We start from the raw sequence: 22,795 nt of genomic DNA on the forward strand, positions 1-22,795 counted from the left end.
AAAAGGGGAAAAGTGAGACAGAGAGAGTGAGCGAGAGTGAGACAGATGAGAGCATTTGAACAGTACCAACATGAAACTTGTTCTACTTTTATTTTTATAACCTCAGGGACTGGGGAAAGTGTTGTGGGTGCAAGTGTACATTCCACGACAACTTACTTTCTGAACGAGTTGCTCCAGTAATGCTTACCTCAAACTTGTTTTTTCTTAGATTCTTCCAGATGATATTATTAACAAAGGAAAAGATGAACATTTTATGGAATACGAGAACTTTACAAAAGTGCAAGATGTTAGGCTAGTGCAGTGATATCCCAGTTCCATAAGATGGCATCAATTTTTGAAGCTTTCTTTTGCTCAGTCTGAAGAGCAATCAATATTTATTAACACAATACAAATGGACAATTCAAGTGAAACATTTATAACTGGGGAGGATGACTGCAGTTATGTAAAGCATATGGGAAGGGAGAATTCACAACTAAAAAACATTCCACAATGGAGTAAAATGTGATCAAGCTAGGCCTGATATGAACAGTATACGGAAAATACGGCACTGAAAAGGTAACCAGGAAAAGTACAGTTGTGTACACCTACCTTAAATGTAGATGTTAGAGTATCTTCACTGTTGCAGTCATGACTGTTGGGTTCTCCCCTGCCGGCAGGCAGTCCTCGGTCGGCCAGAATCCCAAAGTCTGGGTCCGGCGTCAGCTGTTCAACCATGCTCCCAGACGTCAGAGCGCCAGGAGTACTAAGCTGACAGCAGACACCATCTTCTCCAGTTTTTCTTGCTCCAGATGTCAGGAGTCCCAAAATGAGAAAGGTCCCATATCCTTTGCAAATACACCTCAGAAGAATGGTGAAAAAAGGAACCACACAAAAGTAAAAATAAGAGGGGACAGGAGGGAGGGAAACCCAGACTGCAACAGTGAAGACACTCGAACATCTACATTTATGGTAGGTGTACACAACTGTACTATGTTCATTGTGTTTCACTGTTGCAGTCATGACTGTAGGGTAGAATCCCAAAGCTGAAAGAAGGGGAAGTGGTCATAAAGAAGGGGCAGCTAAAAGGCCCTGCAACACTGCAGAGGCAAAGCCTTCCCTAGACTAGATTGTAGTGCTTAGAAAAAGTATGCACTGAACTCCAAGTTGCAGCTTCCAAAATGTCTTTGGTAGGAAACTCCCCTGAGGAAGGCCGCAGAAGTGGCAGCAGCTCTGGTGGAATGAGTCCGTATACTCCCTGGGATTTGCTTTCCATGGTGTGAATAACAAAATCTGATTCCATGAGCAATCCATTTAGAAATGGTCTGTTTTGAAATGGCTTTACCTTGGGAACTTGAAGCATAAGAAACAAACAATTGTTCTGATTTTCTGATGTCCTTGGTTCTGTCCAGGTAAAAACGTAGTTGTCTGTGTACATCCAAGGAATGTAAGATCCTTTCCCCTTAATTTTGAGGAGTGGGGAAAAAAGTTGGTAAGTGGATAGTTTGATTTAAAGCCACTTTGGAAACCACCTTAGGCATGAAGGTAGGATTAGTCCTCAAAGACACCCTGTCTTGATGAAAAATAATATAAGGTTCCACAGCCATAAGAGCTTGTAACTCTGAAACTCTCCTGGCAGAGGTTAGGGCTAACAGGATGGCTGTCTTCCAAGATAAAAACTTGATGTCAGAAGAGGCAGCAGGGGCATGCATCTTAATGGAAGAGAAAGAGAGACCCTTATGTAAGAGATCTGTCAAGTAAAGTAAAATTAAAGGAATGTTCGGAAGAAGAGGATCAGAATCCCGAGCCTGCATCCAGGAACAAAATCTTTTCCATTTTCCTGCATAAGATTTTCTAGTGCTAGGACGTCTGGCTTCTAAAATGACATCCATAACCTGCTTGGGTAGGAAAGAAGAAATCAAAGGCCCTGGATTAACCAGGCCACCAGGCTGAGAGTTCTGACATGAGAGTGTAGAACCTGACCCTGATGTTGGGACAGAAGGTTCGGAGATGGAGGTAAAATCCAAGGGGGGATCCAGACATAGGTTTTTTAGAGTTGCGTACCAACACTCTCGAGGCCAATTTGGGGCCAGCAAGATTATCATCTTGGGCTTGTCCTGTTTTATCTTTAATAATACCCGTGGAAGAAGAGGAAGAGGCGGAAAGGCGTATCCCGAGAGGTTCCTCCAACTGAATGATACGGCATCCACTTTCCAAGCTTCTTTGTGGAAAGTCCTGGTGCAAAAATTCTGTAGTTGATGATTGAGATGGGATGCAAAGAGGTCTACGTGAGGACATCCCCAGACTGCTGTTATCATCCTGAATATTTTGGTGTCCAACATCCACTCGTGTGGATCCGAAAGGTTTCTGCTCAGACCGTCTGCCAGGAAGTTTAGCTTCCCTGGTAGAAACTGAGCTTGAAGATCCAGATTGCAAGCTCGAGCTGTGTTCCATAGATCCATGGCTAGTCTGCAAAGGGGGTAGGAATGAGATCCTCCTTGCTTGTTTATGTACCACATAACTGTGGTGTTGTCTGTCCGTATTAGTAGTTGTCCTGGTTGTAGAAGATTCCTGAAGGCTATTAGAGCTTTCTAAATGGCTAACATTTCTTTAAATTGATATGCAGGTGCTTCTGATCCTTTGTCCAAAGGCCCTGCAGACAGTTGCCCTGAAAATGGGCTCCCCAAGCATAATCCGAGGCGTCCGTGGTTAGAATCTGAGTGGCAGGAGGCAGACAGAAGGGTTTCCCTTTGTTTAGAGTACATGCCCTGGACCACCAAAGGAATTCCTTTTGAAGACAAGGCAGGACGGAGATCAGTATGTCTAAACTGTGGCAATGCTGAGACCATACACTTTTTAGGTACCACTGTATTTTCCTCATGTGTAGTCTTGCATATGGTACGAGAAGGATGCAGGAAGCCATGTAACCCAAAGCCTGCAGGAATCTCCTTGCAGATAGAGTTAAAGTTGACAAAGTTTTGAAAGTTGAAGCCAGCTGTAATTGTTTTTCGGATGTCAGAAATGCCATCTGGGTTGTGGTGTTTAGAAGAGCACCCAGAAAAGTTATCTGTTGTGAGGGTGTCAAATTTGACTGTGTTTACAGAGAATCCCAGGAACTTGGAGGTTCTGTACAAATTCTAGATGCTGGAGTAAGACATCCTTGCTGTCTGCCTGAATTAGACAATAGTCCAGATAAGGGTAAATTTGAATTCCCTTGAGTCTGCAGTAAGCTACTACTGGAGCCAGGCATTTGGTGAAGACCCTGGGCGCAGTAGACAAGCCAAAGGGCAGCGCAGAGAATTGAAAGTGCCTCGATCCGGCCTTGAACCTGAGGTATTTTCTGCGTTCCTGCATGATGGGAATGTGTAAACATGCCTCCTTTAAATCCAAAGTTGCCATCCATGCATCTTTGGACAGCATTGGAAGTAGCTGCTGTAGAGTAAGCATCTTGAATTTTGAAATCTTTAGAAAGGTGTTCAAGACTGACCGATCCAGAATGGGTCTCCATGAGTTTTGCTTCCTGGGGACTAGAAAGAGCCTTGAGTAAAAACCTTGTCCCATCTCTGAAAGTGGAACCAGTTCTATGGCTTTCATAGCCAAAAGAGCTTCCACCTGGTTTAAAGCCTCTGTCCACTGATGTTTTGGAAGGTCTGGCCATCCGCTTGGCCTTGGCAGGGTATGAAAATGGAATTTGTAACCTCTTGAAACGACATCCAGAACCCACTTGTCTTGGGTTATACGAGTCCAATTTTGATAAAAAAGAGAGTTTTCCTCCAAGAGGGGCTTCCAGACAAGAAGTTCATGCAGCCCAACAGAGGGAGTCATTGAGTTTGTTTCCTATGAGTTTGTGACCTGTCCTCTCCTCCCCTAGGGGTGGAAGCAGTCCACTGTCTTGGTCTATAAGAAGCTTGTGTTTGAGGCCTTCCTCTGGAGCGTCTATATCTACCCCTCTGAGGCCTGTCTGAAGTGGGAAAGGACCAATTTTTAGAAGGCCAATTCCTGCTAAATCTTGGTGGCTGTACTTGTAAGAAATCTTTAACTGTTTGCATGGATTTCGCCTTATCCTCCATCTTTTTAATCACCTCTTCAGCTTTTGATCCAAACAAAACATTATGCTGAACAGGAGCATCCAATAATTTAGCTTTTACTTGTTCTGGCAAATTTTGTTCCTTTAGCCATGCATGCCTTCGAATGACTGTGCCGGAGGCAGCAGCCCTACAAGAAGCCTCCAAGGCATCAAATCCGCAGTGTAAACCATGCTTCCCAACTTGTTCAGTGGCATGCAAGAAGTCATGCAATTCCTTATCTGCACAGGGAGAAATGGAAGTAAGCTTTTGTTTTAAAACAGACGAGAGAAATTGCTGGTATCTCAGCATATGAAACCGACAGTTTAAAGCCCTAATGGATAAAGTAGCAGAAGTGTACACTTTTGCCCCATCTTTCTAAAGATCTAGAATCCTTTTCAGTGGGAATGGGATTTTTGGCAGAAGCAGCCTTAACTCCCTTAGGACCCTGAGAAATGGTTTCAGGGTCAGCAGAAGGGTTCTTGTATAAAAACTGGTGGGAATCAGGAACCCTGTAATATCTATCAGGCTTAACAGGAGCAGGAGGAAAAGAGTCAGGGGTTAAGTTAGCCTCCGAAAAAGCATCATCCACAATATCCAAAACAGGAGGAATAGCCAGGGGTCTATGTTGGGGGAGAAGAAAATCCCTTAGTCTTTCCTTAGATTCCGAATACTCCTGTCCTTCCCAGTGGAAATGTTCCCTCATTTCATGCAAAGTTTCCCCAAAAGAGAAATCCTCAGGGGGGAGAAGCTGAAGGAATGGATTCCTCAGCATCAGAATCCTCACATAAGGAGGGAAAGAATATTCCTGGTCAGAAGAAGAAACTGAAGAAACAGAAGCCTGATCAGAGGAATCATAATAAACATCCTGCCTTGGCCTTTTATCTGGAGGGGGATGTGAACCCCTAATCATAGTAAGTAAATCCTCCGCCATCTTGAGTAACTGTTTGTGACTTGGGAGCCAGTTCAGAAGAGGCCTGTGTTGCAGTCTTTGATTTAGAAGGAGTCTTTGCCTTTGGCTTTGCCTTTATTAGAAGCTGAGTAGGCCTGAAAACCCCTTCGGAAGCCGGTACCTGCACAGCGGCTCCGGACCCATCCGAAGGAGCATTGTCCGAAGGTCCTGCAATAGAAATATTCAAAGGCCTGGTTGGCTCCTCATGAAAGTCCGTTTCGGCCATCAGTTCTGAAATGGCCGACAGGGGCTGCAAAAGCACCTCACTGACGACAGCCGAACCTGAAGCTGGCTCCGCTTGTGCGCTATCATCAGATTTGGACCTCGGAGGCCTGTCTTTATCCTTGCGACGTTTGTGAACTCCGGTAGCCGGAACCGTATCCGACATTTTGTAGTTAAAGCGCCTACCGAAGTAATGAAAAGCAAAATCGTACCTTCGTTTAATTGTACGTTGATTGAATCTAGCACAAAACCGACAACTAGCTACGTCGTGGTCAGGGCCTAAGCAAGGAATACAGTAAGAATGAAAATCCTTATGAGGTATTTGCTTCCCACATGAAATACAATTAACTTTTTCGGACATCGGACTGGAGCAAGAAAAAGTTTCCCCAACGGGGTACTTAGCTTTGAGTGGAGAAGAAAGTCTTCAGACTGAAGTTTATCAGAAAAAATCGTCAGGAGTAAGCCGACCGGCACTTGCGAACTGCTATCACCGCACGGCAAGAAAGACTGGAGAAGATGGCGTCGGCTGTCAGCTTTGTACTCCTGGCGTTCTGACGTCAGGGAGCATAGCTGAACAGCCGACGCCGGACCCAGACTTTGGGATTCTGGCCGACCGAGGACTGCCTGCTGGCAGGGGAGAACCTAACAGTCATGACTGCAACAGTGAAACACGATGAACATCTACAGAACTGATGACCTAGACACGGATCTTCCCCTACCAGAAACAGTGTGTGAAGTGTACGCCTGAGTACTGGTGTATGATGACAAGAGTTGACTACAATGTTTCAGGCTGCAGCAGCGCACACGTTTGGAGTGTGTGTACTTATACTACTAATTGCTTGACTGGGGTAGTGGACTTGATCCATATTGACATACTTCAGGCAGAAGTGGTACACCAGAGTACCGTAAACAAAAAAAGGCATTCATTTGTCAGTTGGACTATAATAAGCAAATGATATTAAGAAACATCTGTTAAAACATACTGAATGTAATACAATGACAGTAGCTTGCATGGAATACTATAACACAGACAAAGCCACAGCTAACACAGAAATGTCAACTAGCCATGTTGAAGTATTCTACAAAAAAAACAGACAGCCTAATTAGTCGTACACAATAGCAGACCGATTGATTAATTCCTTAATTACATTATGCACAGTATTTACAATGGTTTAACATGTTGTGTTACTTTGCTCATGTCTCACACTCCCACACCATGAGCTATAAGATGGACTGAAACATTGGTTCAATGACAAAAATTGAACAGACATAACAGCAGGTCTGAATGGGTGCACAAGAGGACTGCTAATTATTCCCTCCAGGAGGACTAAATCACAACTAAGGACCATCAATGTAGCTGCAGTCAAATGGACAGTGACCTTTGTTCTTGGCAGAGATGGTAAGGAAACCCAGGAACATGCAATATATGCCCTACATAAACACATTTTCTGGTAAGTGATTTTCATGAAATAGCATCCAAATATTTTCTATGAATCTCTTCAATCTGTAAGACCTTGGGGTACTTCAAAGTTAATATATTTAATTATGAGTCAAGTACAATCCAAATGGAAAAATATGAAACTGCACTTTTCTGTTCCATAGCCATGACTCATCAGCATGTGGAGGAACAGCAACTTGCAATGCAAACAGCTCAACCATACCATTGAGCTCCTTACCTGAGCCAGTGTCTTTTGCTGGTATTTGTATGGCAACAGATAGCATCATACTGATCAGCAAGCCACACAATGAGAATAATATAGAAAGCAGTTGTCGTGTCATTGAAGAACTCGGACATAATAGCTTCCATGCCTATGGAAAGCAAACAAATATTACGATATAAAACTACAAACTTTGTTACAAGAACTACTTTATTTAATACCATAATTTAATTATGTACTTAAAGCAAGCAGACTGCAATGATCCAATTTAGAAATCTGCCAAGCATAAAATATAGAAGCAGCCTAATCTACTTCAACAGAAAATCAAACCACATTTAGTAAAAACAGGATACTGACTTAATTACTTAAACAAGTGACGGCTGCATAAAATACAAAAATATAAAAAACAATTCTCTACATGAAGGTCCCCAGACTGACAATACCACGCAAAAGCTTACAGGATGCAAGAAAACAGCATTTTTTTTTTAAAGAGCAATCGATAGATCAAAAATGTACTTCAAACATTTTAAAATCTGGTTCAACGAGGATAGAGGCTACATGCACTCTGGCTACTTACAAAAGTAGGAGGATGCACTGCACAATGACAGCTGTCATTTCACTGGGATAGGAAGATAGATGCAATGGTTTGGTGCCAAGCAGTAAAATGAAAGACACCATGCTTAAGATTTACTTCAGAGGAAGGAACATCTATTACGAGATGTCAAAATCCCTCATAAAAGGCAAAGCTTAAACACTGCACCAGTTGCAAGCCCTCTGCCCAAGATTAAATGAAATGAATGAATTAAGCAAAATAAAAACAGCAGCTTTAGGTGGTAGAAGAAGGTTCCACATCTGTAACTAGGCACACATTAGGGGTGGTGTGGTAATAATGGCAAGGTATAAGCATCAAAGGAGCTAAGCAGAACTATCAGGGGAGCCAGTGAGCTGGCAGAAGGGTTGAAAGGAATTACCAGTTGCTTACAAACAGATTAAAAATTTATCATCATGCTGCAATGTGTGTACTTCTGCTAAAAAGACTAATTACCCCTCCCAAGCCTTTGTAAATTTTCTCTGCTTTACACTGTAAAAACAAAACAAGAACTTACCAACAAGTGCCAGGATTACAGTAAGTAAAGGAGCTGCAGGAAAGGCAATCGTCATGTTCATTTCCAGCATCTGTAAGAGGTCAACTACGAAACAAAAGCAAAAGGGTTTGTAATTCAAGACTGACACATACTGGAAAGGAAGCACAAAAATGTAAAAAATAAATAAATAAAAACAAGTCAAAACAAGTAAAGCATTCTGGTATATATTAAAAGGCTGCAAAGATGCCATTCAACTTAAAACTACCAGAAGAGAAAGCACCCTGATACAAAGGAACACAAACAGCAAAATCCTAGCAAATATGACTGCATTTAAGACTAGGAGGGTACACAGCCACCAGCCATCTAGCAGCATCTCAGAGAGCAAAGGCTAAACACATTTTTAGACATTATGTATTACAAAGCATCTCAAAGACATAAGGACTACAATTATACCCTGTAGAAATGAACATCTATGTAAAGCCATTTTCTACTAGACAGGATTATCATTAAACCACAAATGTATTGGGACAACTAGCAGGTAAAAACACCTAAAAAATATTAGACTTGTGAATGAGTAGGAATACAGAATGAGAGCGCACTTAGTTCTGTGAGAATTGTGATTCATATACAAACAAAAGGCTTTTGTTTAGGTCTGGAACTGCCTGAGCGGCACACATCCACGAAGAATAAGGATTATGAATGTACACATTTTCAGTAGCTGCAAGTTAGTTTGGTCTCACAGATGCATAGTTACTTAAGAGGCTACTGAACCGTGCAGAGCCTTAGAACTACAGACATGCATTCCCCAAGACACTTTTTGCTCTTGTATTTTAAGTTCAAAATAAACCAGGGCCCTTGTATTTTAAGTATGAATAGCACAACAGCCAGGCAACCATTTACATATTACTCCTACCACACAAGACAAAGGTGCCAAACCAGGTGTGAACTAGTGGTTTTCCCATCCTTTTGTCCAGATTACACTTGAATACAGTAAGAGCCATACTCTGTTTCACATGGACAGAAACAATATTCCAGAGTAGTAGTGCTCACTCTGATGTGTATTTATCCTTCCAGCATGATCTATTTATACTGTAAAAGAGATTAATAACGCTTAAGCATGTGTTTACACAACCACTGGACTTGCAGATATGCAGTAGGAGTGAAGTGATGGGGTCCAGCTGAGGCTCTGTAAATGAGGCAGGGATTGCCCCTCAGTAACCTATAGGTGGCAGGAAAAGGGACAGGGGCTTTGAGGCAATCAGTGTAATTTTTATGGATTTCGGTCCTTGATTTTCTTGATGAGAAAGCACTGTGGCCATTCATGTTGTGTCAGATATTTGGACAAGTACATACTGAAGGTGGGATTATACTCTATCAGCCTAATACGCACCAGATACAGTTGAATGATCACAGTCCTTGATCTAAACACCATACCCTTACTAATAGGTTGTGCATTGAAAAAGGACTTTCTTACAACAGTGGACACAGTGATTAAAAGGACTGCTCATTGTCTACATAGGGTCCTACATCTCTAACTACTGGCTCAATTTTCAGGGGTATGTTGTGAATGTAATAATTACAGGGGATGTCATGCTTACTGAAATATACTGCTGTGCGCTTTCTGGAATTTAGATTTAGCCACTGTTTTAGCACCACTCATCGGTTTGTGAAAGGCTCTCGAAGGATCTTGATGTCTTCTGAAAAAAATTTCAAGTACCAAGTTTAAGTTATCTGCAAACTTGGTCAGCCATAAATTCTTCACATTAGCTTTTGAACTCTTGAGAAGTAAATGCCAAAAAAGGAGTGGCCCGAGGACAAAACCCTGGGGTACATGACTAGTGACAAGATATCTTGGAGGAGATATAGCTGCCCATCCTAATTTCTTGGGTTTTACTAGTGAGTCAGTTAGCTGTCCAAGCAATGTAGGGATTTACATTTAGTTGGGTGAGTTTTATTAACTATTCCTGAGTGAGGGACAGCTTCAAATGCCTTCGCAAATTCTAGATATGCAGTGTACTGATTTTCCCTCATCTGTTACTTCAATGATGCTCTCAAAGTAGTCAACCACGTTAAGTAGGCAGGATATACCCTTGAAAAAAACTGAACTGGCTTAGGTCAAGAGTTTGTAGGTTGCCTGTGTCTCGAATTCCATAATGATCCTTTGCATAGCATTACAGATGATGGTCAGACTTATGGGTCTAAGTTACCCACGTCTGTTGACACCTGACCTTTGTGCAGGAGGAGGGTTGACTTGCTGCCTTCCATTCAACCAACACACAGCCTGATTGGAGGCTAAAGTGTCCAACAGGTCCTGTGTTAGGCTACCAAGTAGGCATCATAGTATGTTATTTGGCCTCACAGAAGCAGTGCCTAGAGGACTTGTCTGTGGGAGACTTTGGGTGGGATGTAGATGCAGGCATGTGATCTGGAAATGTTGGGAGGTGGAGAGGTGAAGGTTGAGCTAAATTTATCCACTAGTAGATCCCCCCTGGGTCTGAATAAATGGTAATTTACTATTAGCTCTGTACAGTACTGGGCACTATTTGAAGTTTCTAACAAAACCAGCTTTGTGGTCATCTTTCACCTGGGTGGCTATTCTTGCCTTTTATCTGGTATTATTTGATTTGCTCACAGTCTAGAGTTTTTGTTTAATTTAGCTAGAGTGTTTCTGTTTCTTGAGCATTCCATTTATTTTGTGTGCAATGAATTTATTCTATTATACAGCCTGGTTATATTAGGGTTTCATCACAGAGGATTTTTTATTGAATTTGGTACACATTTACATCCGAGAGGGGCAGATGCGTCTATGCGCTATTTGCATGTGCACAGAATTTGGCAGTAAAGGATTCTGCATAAGAAATTTTATCAAGGTGGTGGCGGCTTTAAAATGTATCCAGGTTATTATTCAGTTTTAGTAAATTGGCCTTTGCATAGTCTTCAAATACCGAGGTACTGGAAGGTGCTTCATGGTCCAGTCTTTTACCAGGGAGGCAGAGGTTACAATTGTTGGGGCACAGTTACCTCCCATTGGTAAAGACCAAGTCTAGGATTTTAGCACCCCTAGGTGGGGTGCAAACCAACTGGTCCAGAGATTTTGTATTGAAGTCCAGAAATCTTTGTGCCTATACATTTGAGGGTGTACAAGTCTCTCAGTTTATGAAGGAGTAGTTGAAGTCTCCTAAGAGAATGGTGCTTTGTTTAATACACAGGGGACTTCATACAAGGTAGGTAGGAGGTACTGGCCAAAGGGAACATTTGGGGGGGGGGGTTCTAGTTAGCATGATACAAGGGGGGTTTTGTTCACAGTAATCTGGATGTGGAGGAGTTGCAGATTATTACCCTAACAATTCTAGAGGTGAGATTTTTGTTTTAAGAGTAAACAGACAATTCCATCATTAGTACATCTGTCTAATGTGGTGGGCTTATATAACTGATAGGCACTGAATCGCTGCCATGACCATCTTTCGCCGGTCTTGAACCAAGTCTCTGTGATGATGCATATATCTTATGTTTTCCAAGGTAAGCAGGGCCTGCAGTATGTGGAGTTCTTCTGTTTGGGTTCCTAGTTTCCAGCATTGCAAAGCAATGCCCTAATGCAGTCTGGATTCCATTTAGTTAACTTCAGAAGATGGACATCGCCTAAAAAAAGCACTACAGGGTGGATAGGTTTGGGTCAATATATGGAAGCCTTGGGGTAAGAGATGCAGGCCGTCCCAGGAAAAGCAGCTAGGACTGTATACCACCTCTTTCCAGGCTTATACTGCATCCCCTTGAATGTCAGAAACTAAGCCAAATGTTGAATTCAGTCTTTTGTTCGGACCGTAACCTAACTTGTGACTGATGTACAATACTTGAGACATCAATAGAGGAATAAAACTTTAATGTGCAATTCACAGCAAATTCACAATCTAGTCAAGCGCTTTCATCCACAGACATCAGGACTTCATCAAAACAGCATAATTAACATTTGCTTTCCTTAAATACTACAGAAATACAAACCGCACCTATCAATTAAGACTCCAACAGGCATTATTAATCCAAATCAAAATAAACCTGATTGTTACAACATTCATATGCATAAAAGGATATAGTAAGTAAACAACAAAACCTATAAAAATCAGTGATTTTTTAAAAATAGGCATTAATGTACAAAAGTCGCTAATCCCTGGAACAACCGTGGCATTTAATCTGAGCTAATAAAATTCCATCATTTCTAATTTATTCTCCCAGTACCCACCCCTAATGTCCTTTTCCACTGTTTGCAGTATACCAAAATGAAATTCTGTACAAGTTGGAGAACTTTTGAAATGTCTATACAAAGCATTATTTTCATTCACATTCTAATAGCATACAAGTGCTCATAAATGTGTTTTCTAAATACCCTTTCAGTTTTTCCAACATAAAAATGTTGGCATCCTTGGCATACTGCAATATATACTAAACCCTTGGACCCACAGTTTCCTGTAGCTAGTTTAATATTAATAAGGGGGTGTCCAATACATATACATGTTTCTTCAATGACATATCTGCAGTATCTACAAGCTCCACATCTCTCAGTTCACTTAAAGGTCAAGTCAGAATGAACCAATGGGTGTTCTAATAAAAAATTGAAATTCTAATCAGTTTTATACACAAATCTGGGAATATTACCTAGTATTGTTCATAAACGCATTACCCCCCCCTTAAAATCACCCAGTTCTTTTCCAATATATGTTTCACCCTTCCACTCAATTCACCATAGGTCAAAATCATAGAATAAATGTAGGACCCTTTATCCCCAAACTTGATGTCACCAAGTGGGGTTCCTAATAAGGGCAGGTACCTCATCCCCCATCTTTTCACTACTTGTTCACAGGTGTCCAGAACCAAATCTCTGGGGGGGGGGGTATCCTCTTTCGGTGAAAAACTTAACCAAAGTACCCGTTCCTACAAACATCTAATTCAGAGCACATCCTAGCAATTCTGACCCATCTAGCCTTTAACTATGTTTCTCTTAATAAATCTTGGATGACCACTCCCAAAATCTAAATAACAGTTGGAAAATGTGGGCTTCCTGTAAATTTTGGAACAAAACACCCTTTGGACAGATCCTTGGTCAACGCTACATCTAAATGGTTGACCCTCAACTCAATGTGTTGAAGTAAACTGTAAATGACCATAAATACCATTGATATAATTGGTAAACTGTTCATGCCAACCCGGGATTTTCCACAGAATAAACGAGTCATCCAGTAACCTTGGGTAAACAAAACCAATGTCTTGGCAGGGACTTTCTAAAATATATTTCTTCTCCCATGAAAACATTACTAGGTTAGCAAACAATGGGGGTGCAGCTAGCTCTCATTGCTACACCCAGAGTCTGTATGACGAGTCCACCTTCAAACAAAGAAGTTATACAACTTCCATTACCAACATAGTAAAATTTAATAAGGAGCCCCTTAAGGTCATTGTCTCTACTAAGGCTTCCTGAAAAAGTTCTAAACCTTCCTGATGTGGAATAGAAGTGAAAAGATCCACCACATCACTGGTAGAAAAAGTCAGTGCAATATTCTTCCTTTATTCTAGAAAGGACGTCCCAAGAGTCTTTTAAAATATGCTCTATCGCCACTGATGAATTTCTAACTAACCTGTCCACAAATATCCCCAAAGAATAGGTGGAAAATACAGTTGTGTACACTTACCACAAATGTAGATGTTAAAGTGTATTCACTGTTGCAGTCATCACCTGTGGGTTATCTCTGCTGTGGGAGCCCTTGGCCGGCCCAAATACCAGAGTCAATGTTTTTGTGCGCCAGCTACTGTCGCCTGTAAAGCAAGGCAGCAGACGTCATTACATCAATTTTTCTTCCCCTAACCCATCAGAAGAACAAGAGAAAAGAGAGAAGTGGTCCTGGTGGCCAAGTGCCACCCTGGGAAGCATGTGTCCCCCTAGGGGAAGATGAGAAAAGGGGGGATAGAGAGGGAAACCAAGACTGCAACAGTGAATACACTCTAACATCTACATTTATGGTAAGTGTACATAACTGTACTATGTTCTTCATGTTTCACTGCTGAGTCATCACCTGTGGGAGGATTCCCAAAGCTGAGGTAAAGGGTGGAAGAAAGGATAGAGTCCTAGGTATGGGTCAGTAGGCCCTGCAGAACTGCAGAGGCAAACCCTGCCCTAGATTTCAAAAAGAGAGGTAGGTGTGGTAATGCTTTGTAAAGGTAAGGACAGAGGTCCAGGTAGCCGCTTCCAATATGTCCCTGGTAGGTACTCCTCTGAGGAAAGCAGTAGGAGTGGAGGTTGCCCTAGTGGAGTGGGTACGGACTGACCTAGAAATGGGTTTCCCATGTAGTCTGTAGTAGAAATAGATAGTGTGAAATCCATTTGTAAATGGTTTGTTTGGATATGGGCTTCCCCTCTGCCCCTGGGGCAAAGCTTCCAAGAAGCTGGTCAGTTTTTCTGAATGGCTTAGTGCGGTGCAGATAGTATCGGAGTTGACTGTGCATGTCTGGTGAGTGTAGAAATTTTCCCCCTTATTTTGAGGGTTGGGAAAGAAGGTGGGAAGGTGTATGGCCTGGTTAAGGGTCACATCAAATAGCACCTTTGGCATAAAGGAGGGATTAGTCCTCGAGGAGAGACCGTCTGCATAGAAAATTATGAAGGGCTTGACTGCTGTGAGAGCTTGAAGTTCTGACACCCTTCTGGCAGAGGCGATAGCTAGTAGGAAGGCAGTCTTCCAGGAGAGGTACTTCCATTCTGTTGAAGCACCAGGTTCGAAAGGAGGTAAGGTTAGTTTCTCTAACACATAATTCAGGTCCCAGGGTGGAGTTAGGACGTCTTCTGGGAGGCCTGATATTAGAAGCACCTCTGAGGAATTGCTTTAATGGATGAGAGGAGAGGTAGGTCTGAATCATAATGGGCAGAGATGGCCAAGGCATGGATTTTAATAGAGAAAGAGAGGCCACAATTCAGCAACTCTGCCAAGTAATCCAGGGTGAGGGGGGTGGAAGGTTGGGAGGTACTGGCCCCTTGAGATTGCTTCCAGGAGCAGCATCTTTTCCATTTTCTTGCATAAGATTTTCTTGTGCTGGGCCTTCTGGCCTCTGTGATTATGTCCAGGACCTGTTTGCTTAACAGTGATGTCTTGTTAGTTTTCAGTGTATGAGCCATGCTGAAAGTTTGAGAGTCTGTAGGTCTGGGTGCAGTACCTTCCCCCTTCTCTTAGGTCAAGAGATCTGACCTTAGGGGAAGCAGCTTGGGGGGCTGTAGGGTCAGACGGCATAGTAAGGGGTACCAATGTTGTCTGGGCCAATCTGGAGCGATGACGATGGCCTTTGGTCTCCTCTCTTATTTTGATCAGAATCTTGGGAAGAAGGGGCAGAGGGGGATATGTGTACACAAAGAGGGAGCTCCAGGGGAAGGTCAAGGCATCCACCTTCCATGCTAGGAGGTGATACTCCCTGGTGCAAAACTTATGCAGCTGGTGGTTGAGGTGCGAGGCAAAGAGGTCCACCTCTGGGGTCCCTCACTCCTGGGTGATTTGCAGAAATATTTCTGTGGAGCTGCCATTCGTGGGGTTCCATTAAGTTTCTGCTTAGGTGGTCTGCCAGTGTGTTGTTGTGCCCTGGTAAGTACTAGGCAATTCGGTGTAGTCCCATGGAGGGGGCCTTAAGCAACAGACTCATGGCTAACTTGTAAAGGGGGTAAGACTGGGTGCCCTCCTGCTTGTTGATGTACCACATTACTGTGTTATCTGTTTTTATAAGGACCACCCCTGGCCTGAGATGGGGTTGGAAGGAAGCCAGAGCTTTTTGCACTGCCATCATTTCTTTCTGGTTGATGTGCAGGTGGAGTTACTGGGCATTCCAAAGGCCTTGGGTACACCTGCCTGCTAGGTGCATGCCCCAAGCTATGTCTGAGGTGTTGGTGGTGATTGTCTGGCCCAAAGGGCGAAGAATGATGTGAAGACCCTTGTTCATGGCACAGGCCTTTGCCCACCAGAGAAATTTGTCCCTTATGCAAGGGATCAGTGGGAGGGTTGTCTCTAGGGACAGAGTGCTGACACCAAAGGTTCTTTAAGTACCACGGAACCTTTCTCATGTGAAGCCTGGCGAGAGGGATGAGAAGGATGCAAGATGCCATGTATCCCAGGACTTGCAGGAACCTCCTTGCAGTGAGGTGACTTCTGGATGCCAGCTGGGTGAAGTAGAGGGGCAGGAAACTCTGCTATTCTGGGGACAGGAAGGCCATTAGGGTTGCTGTGTCTAGCACTGCTCCCAGGAAAACAATTTTCCTGTTTGGGTTTTGCTTTGATTTCTTTCTCGTTGATGGCGAACCCTAGGGAAGTTACTTTTGACAAAGAGAAGGTCCTGGAGCAACTTTTCTTTGCTGTTTGCCTGAAGGAGGCAGTCGTCCAGGTAAGGGTAAATCTGTACATTTCTGTCTGCAGAAAGCTACACCTGGGGCCAAGCATTTGGTGAATATTCTGGGAGCAGCAGATAAGCCAAAGGGCAGTGCAGAGAACTGAAAGTGCTGACTGCCTGCTCTGAAGCGCAGGAATTTTCTGCACAATTCCCTGATGTGGAGGTAGGCACCTTTTAGGTCTAGTGTCACCCGCCAGGCATTTTGAGTGAGCACAGGCAGCAGCTGCTGGAAGGTTAGCATTTTGAATCTAGGAATCACCAAGGTATTGTTCATATGTGTGTACTAGGCTAATGGCCCTGGAGCTTTACAAGCCTAGCCCAAAAAATTGCCCAGGCACCGTGCCACCCAATATTAGTTTACAGTGCCCATAATTCAGTCAGGCAAGTGGAATGATTCCTGGAGTGAACTTTGTTACCCATCCACCCATCAAGAGTTCTCTTGAAGAGGGCCATCGTGCTTCCCTTTTGTGGGGTATACCCACTTTGATAGGAACATTTAGAATCTGGCCTTTATTTAATAAAACAGCATGCGAGTTAAAGCAGAGATATTACTAGAAATGCAGTCTGTATAAAATGTAGTTCCAAATGAGAGCAATTGAACAGAGTTTATCATACTATGCAACCAGTGAAAAGGCTGTGCAGGACATATGTACCTATGCAGTGTAATATCTATACATACATACACATTTCAGTCACAGTGATACGTTTCTGGTTGCTAGCAAAACAGTTGTACTGCTCTATTTTTTAACTAATAAATGAATTAATTCATTATTAGGTAATTAAGTTATTCAGCTGGTCCCTCTTGAATCCTTTTCAGACATGACCCAGCTGACAAACACAAGGGTATACATAAAGTATGCACAGACGATTTGGTGTACCGCTAAACCAAATGCATATAAATGCTTCTGTGTTTTATCTTATCAAAAATATGCATGTAATTTAGACAGCTGTGTAAAAAATGGAATGGTTTACGGTTGGTAAGATCAGAAAAACTGCTGAGTGAAGTCCCACGTGGGAGACTTTTAGGTAGCCTTGAGGGAAAGACTAACATATACAAACAATGTGCAAAAAAGCCATTTTAGTAGAAAGACTGATGCCGACATGCTATGGAATGCAAATCAGGCATTAGAGGTAGCAGAGACAGTAATGAGTTTGGCAAGGTTTATTTGGCAAGAGAACATCCCAAGTGTCTAAGGCTCTTGTCAATGATAGTTTGACTTCTGAAACTGAGCCAGAAGTGTTTGACACTCGCCTCATCCCCCAAACAAAAGATCCATTAGAATATGTGGCTCAGAGTTATTTCCTGAAACAACCCAAGTCTGTTTCTTAAAGCAGATAAAGTAAAAATGTTAGGAAAACCGTGCTGCTGCACTTTCCCTGGTGAATACAGTCTTCACTCCTAGTCAGGAATCATTTCAGCCCTTCCTTGGGAATATCTGGAGCCTGGAGTAACCAAGTATTTCCACGTGTCAAGTGACCCCTGCTGCTGTGTGGTCAGCCTGTGCCCAACCATATCAAATTTTTTTTGGTCAGGCCCCATTTCCCATCAATAGCCACTTCAAGGGAAACGGAAACACAAACTGATTTGTAGTCCATTCAATAGCCAAAGAATATTTGGAAGGAACCACTTTAAGGTGCTTACCATCCTTATAACCACAAGGTTAACAGGCATTTTCTCTAAAAATCAACATTCTTAATGTCACTGTACATCACACAGTCCACATTACTAGTTAAAGTACTGTTTCCAGATCATAATAATGCCAAGTCTTTGATCGCACCACACATTTTTGACATAATGCAAGTAAAAGATGCAAAATAATAAAAGCACAAAAGTTTTTGAATATAAAGACAGTTCAGCTTTCACATTCCATTTCAGGACATGATCAGAAGCACTTTGTTAGCAAATTTTTTTTTTACATTAAGGCAGCTCACTACTGAAATCTCTAGATTTGATTTGCTGAGTCATAAGATTCTGAAAAAAAAAGACAAAATCCAAGAGAAGAGTGAATAACAAAAATTGGTCTTAAACTGTTTCTGGGGATGTGGAGAGAAATCCCCCCCCCCCCTCAAAACTTGTATATACCAACTTTGAGATCTTCATATATTGAAGAGAAAAGGAAATATTCCAAGAAATGAAAATCTTGGATTTAGTGCATGTATGTACGTCCTTATTTTTGACTATTCAGTCTTCGTATCTTAAGACTTGGCAAAGTAGGTCAGGTCCTAAGATTTCAATTGGTTACTGTTAAGGCACTTATTTTCCTTTTTATGAATATTATTGCATTAGTCCACACACAGTCAAGCCTTAGTTTAGGTAAACTAGGTGGCCATCTAGGGTGTTGCTCTCACTCCCCTGTTATTGGCTCATTTGGGGTATTTATTTTTCTTACAGTAAAGAAAAATCACCCTCCTTTTTTAAATAAAGGAACGAATGAATGCTCAAAAACAGCTCGTAGTACACAAGCGAGAGCACAGTCCTGTGGCATACCGATTTTTTGCTCATATTTTTGGTCTACTCCTCATGTGTGTTTTTCTGGAAACACTGAGACTTGAAGTCACTAAATAATGACATTTGAGTTTCAGACTTCCTAACCTTCAGAAAATGCATGTTAATGCAAAACCTGTTATTCTAGGATCTTTAAGTTTATGAAAGCAAATTTTAACATGTCCTTATTTTTTGGGCCTTTGTTCCCCCATTATTTTTGGCTCTGTGCAGATTTTTTGCACTAAGATGTCGAGAGGTGTGCTCCCTGGGTATGAAGAGCTGACCATCAATTTGTTGGCCTCCTGCTCTGTTCCACGCGCAATCTACCTAAACAAGTCCAGGTAGGTTGTAGGTGTGACAGATCACGTCCTCAAAACATTTTAAAATAAATGGAATAGCTGCAGCGAGAAGAGAAGAGAAAGCCTAGGCATTTTCCTCTGTTACTGACAGACAACCAGGTAGTTTTCATAGTTCTTAGCTGTCCCTGACTTTTCAGAACATTCTTGTTTTCATCTGATGTATATAGCAGACTGTCCCTCTTTTTGATTTTCTGGAAACCACTGCAGACTACATTCAGTCAAAAATGTAAGATAGTAGATCATACCTCTCAACACTCTGATTTTGCCTCATAGTTCTGCCATGTACCTCAATTTTTGATTTTCTGGTAAATCACAGAGGAGTCAGTCAATAATGGCAGAGTTTCATACTTGCATTGTTCAGAAATCCATGTTGATGTAAAACCTGCTGTTCTAACTTTTTAAATGAATTAGGGCAATATTTAAAACACGTCCTTGATTTTGATTCTTTGTCTAATCCATTATTTTTGGATTGGTCTAGAATTATCAGGTAAAGGAGTTGAAAGCTATCAGAGTTCATAAAAACCTTGTTGATGTAGATTGCTCTATTAAGTAAAAAAATACAGCAAAATAAATCCTAACCTGTCTAAGGGTTGGGGATATGGCAATGGCTACTCTTCTTGTTGCTCACTCTTCTGTTTTTGTTGGATTATTATGCTGATAAATGTAGCATAAAAATTGATGACCTGTCTGTGGCAGGATATGACGGAGCCTGCATTTTGATTATTCTGACTTTGAAAGGTTACTGTGATTTATGTGAAGCAACTTGAATACTTTCAGCTTTGTTCCATTGAAACAGCAGCTACAAATTAAAGGAGTCATCATATTTATTATAATCAGACATCAGAAGTACACAGAGAAATAGCTAGAAATGCTGGGGGGGGGGGGGGCATCAGTAGAAAGTAACTGACTATTTTCTCCTTTAAACAATATCAATCTGGCTTTGCATTATTAGTGTGCATTTGCAGGAGTAACAAGATGTGTGAATCAACTTGGAATTGTTTACTGTTTGTGTGGAATAGCAGTCACACAATTAGTGGCCAACATTTTTATCACCGTTGTCTGAAGTGTACACAAAAGTAGTTACAACTGCTGGGGAGAGGTGGAAGCTAAGTGTTGAAAGTAAATGACCTTTTTGTTACTCAGTTTAAACAGTCACTATCTGGCTTTGAAGATCTAATGTGCATTTAAGTGAAGTTACATGGACTACTTAACTGGACATCTGAGATCGGTGCAGCTATAATTGCTGGGGCTTCTTGTGCAGGAAATAACTTCGCTGCCTGCTGTTGCTTGCTTTTTATTCTGGCTTTGCAGGACTAACGTGATTTTTGTGCGACAACTTTGTGAATGAAATACATTGCATTGCTATCTTTTTGTGCATAATTCAGACAACTGACTGTGCTAAATGTCTAACTGCTTAGTGGGGGTTGTCTAGATGAAAGCAACTGACCATCTTGTCACTTAGTTTAATGGACCTCTCAAATAGGTAAATAAATAAGCAAGCAAGACCTCACAAAACATTTAGAGCTTCTGGAAGCCTGGTGGTCCCCACACCTCAATATAAGTGGATTTTGACACATGCTAAGTAGTGGTCTCTACCCTGAGCACCACCTAGACTAAAACTGGCCCCTCTGAGAGGTGCACATGTCACTGTAGCTGGGGAAAGCATGGTAATTTCTTTAACTTTCTTTAGAGGTTTGCAAAAAGGATAACTATAGCTTGCACAGGAGCAGTGTACTGTATCAGAAACAAACTGGAAACATTATTGTGATCATTATTTTTTTTTCACTTTCCTCAGAATAAAACATCAGATGCTTACTTATACAGGTGTCTATAATTTAGGCAGGGTAAGAAGGCATTTTGTTTATATACGTCTGCCAGCAGCAAGTTGAAATTTTTTTCCACTTTGATCCCAATTTGCCATCAAAGAGGTATACAGGCAATGGCTGTCTTTTGGAAGGGGGTGGGGTGGGCAGAGGTGTGGAGGCAAGCTGTATAAATGTATGATGCCATCAGCTTGAAATATATGACTATGACCATTTGTGCTTTCACTTATCTCATTCTAACACCAGAGGAGGTTACACAGAAAGTGACTGTCTTAACAGGGGGGGGGGGGGGTAGGTGCTGTTCACAAATATGATTTATGCATCATAACAATCTGCCTTCTCAGTTTGTGAACTGCTTTGTGTTTGAGCATTAAGCCTTGGTTACAATTTATTTATTCATTCCTTGAATTGAAATAAAATAAATAAAATGGAATTTCTTTCCTTGCTCACAATTTATGTTTGGGCTGTCACTGGATAAAATCATCATCATTCAATTGAGGGAGATTGCGACAACTGATGTGACACCCTGACCCAATATAGAAAATTTTGGAAAGGGGGGGGGGGTTGAAGATGGTGATTGTTTCAAAAGACTGGAAAAAGTTCTGAAATGATGATAAAATTCTGAAAGCATTTAGAACTCCATGGCGTACTGGCTCCTAGACCCTCAGTATAATTCAATTCCTTCCTCCATACTTATTAAAAGGTAGCCTTTGTCTTTAGGCTGTGATGAAAGGATGCAGGAAAAAGCAATGTTACAGACAGACATTGAATTTCTTTCCTTAATTATGAATTATCCAGCAAAGCTAGAACTTCCACTAGAGGTACATAGGATATATGCAAATTATCCTTATGAACATCAGTGTTTCAGCTAACTGGCTATTCTGAATGCCCATAAATTGTTTAGTCATTTTTAATGGACAATTTTCAGGCCAATACAGCCAAATCCCACTAGCTGTAGATATGCATATTTCAGCCTTGTTATAACCTCATCAGCACAGCACAAGCAGAGTGTTTGACTAAGCCCAAGAAACACAGGGCTGTTGGTCTGGGTACCCTCTTGGAATTGGGAGTTTGTTGAAGGAGAATCTGGATCCCTGAGAAACAATTTTTAATACCCACTGGTCCTTGGTTATAGAGACCAAATTGACCTTGAAGAGGGTGAGGCTTCCTCCTAGTTTTTGATGAAAGGAGAGTAGAGAGGGGAGGGGGAGTCATGAGTGCTCACCACAGAAGCTTAGCTTAGAACTCCCTGTCTTGGAGGCTGAAGTGGTCCACTGTTTGCTTCTTTGCTGGCCCTGGGATGGGGGGCCTGGATGTCTTGTCCCTGCGGGGCTTACTTCGGCCCCGTCTGCTGGGGGGCGGGAAAGGCTCAGTGTTTAGAGGGGAATTTCCTGCTGAATCTGGGCAGTTGAACTTGAAAGAAATCTTTCCCTCTTTGCATAGATTTTGCTTTGTCTTCCATCTTTTTAAGCACCTCTTCTGCTTTTTCCCCAAACAAGAGTTCCTTATCTAGGGGTACATCAATAAGTTTAGACTTGACATGATCAGGGAGAGGTTGTTCCTTCAGCGATGCATGCCTTCTAATAACAGATCCGGTCACTGCTGACCTGCTAGAGGCTTCTAGGGCATCATATCACATTGTAATGAGTGGTTGGCCACTTGACAAGCAGAGTGTAGTAATTCTGCCAGCTCTTTTGAGCTGGCACCGTCAGGGGAGGAAGCAATCTTCTGCTTTAACTGTTCCAAAGTGTGTTGTTGATAT

The 22,795-nt window shown here is 42.0% G+C and overlaps 1 protein-coding gene across 1 annotated transcript in view; it reads right to left on the reverse strand.

The window, feature by feature from the left end:
• The window catches only part of TMEM259 (transmembrane protein 259), a gene marked incomplete in the record, with an annotated part of 432,280 nt that overhangs the window by 119,310 nt on the left and 290,175 nt on the right, over positions 1-22,795 (reverse strand). Inside the window, 2 exon segments of the mRNA XM_044054014.1 lie at positions 6,891-7,023; positions 7,979-8,062. Of these exon segments, the coding sequence (XP_043909949.1) occupies positions 6,891-7,023; positions 7,979-8,062 (217 nt within the window).

The sequence above is a fragment of the Protopterus annectens genome, chromosome 13.part0 (assembly GCF_019279795.1).
Source record: "Protopterus annectens isolate FY-2018-M chromosome 13.part0, PAN1.0, whole genome shotgun sequence".
Lineage (NCBI taxonomy): Eukaryota > Metazoa > Chordata > Ceratodontiformes > Protopteridae > Protopterus > Protopterus annectens.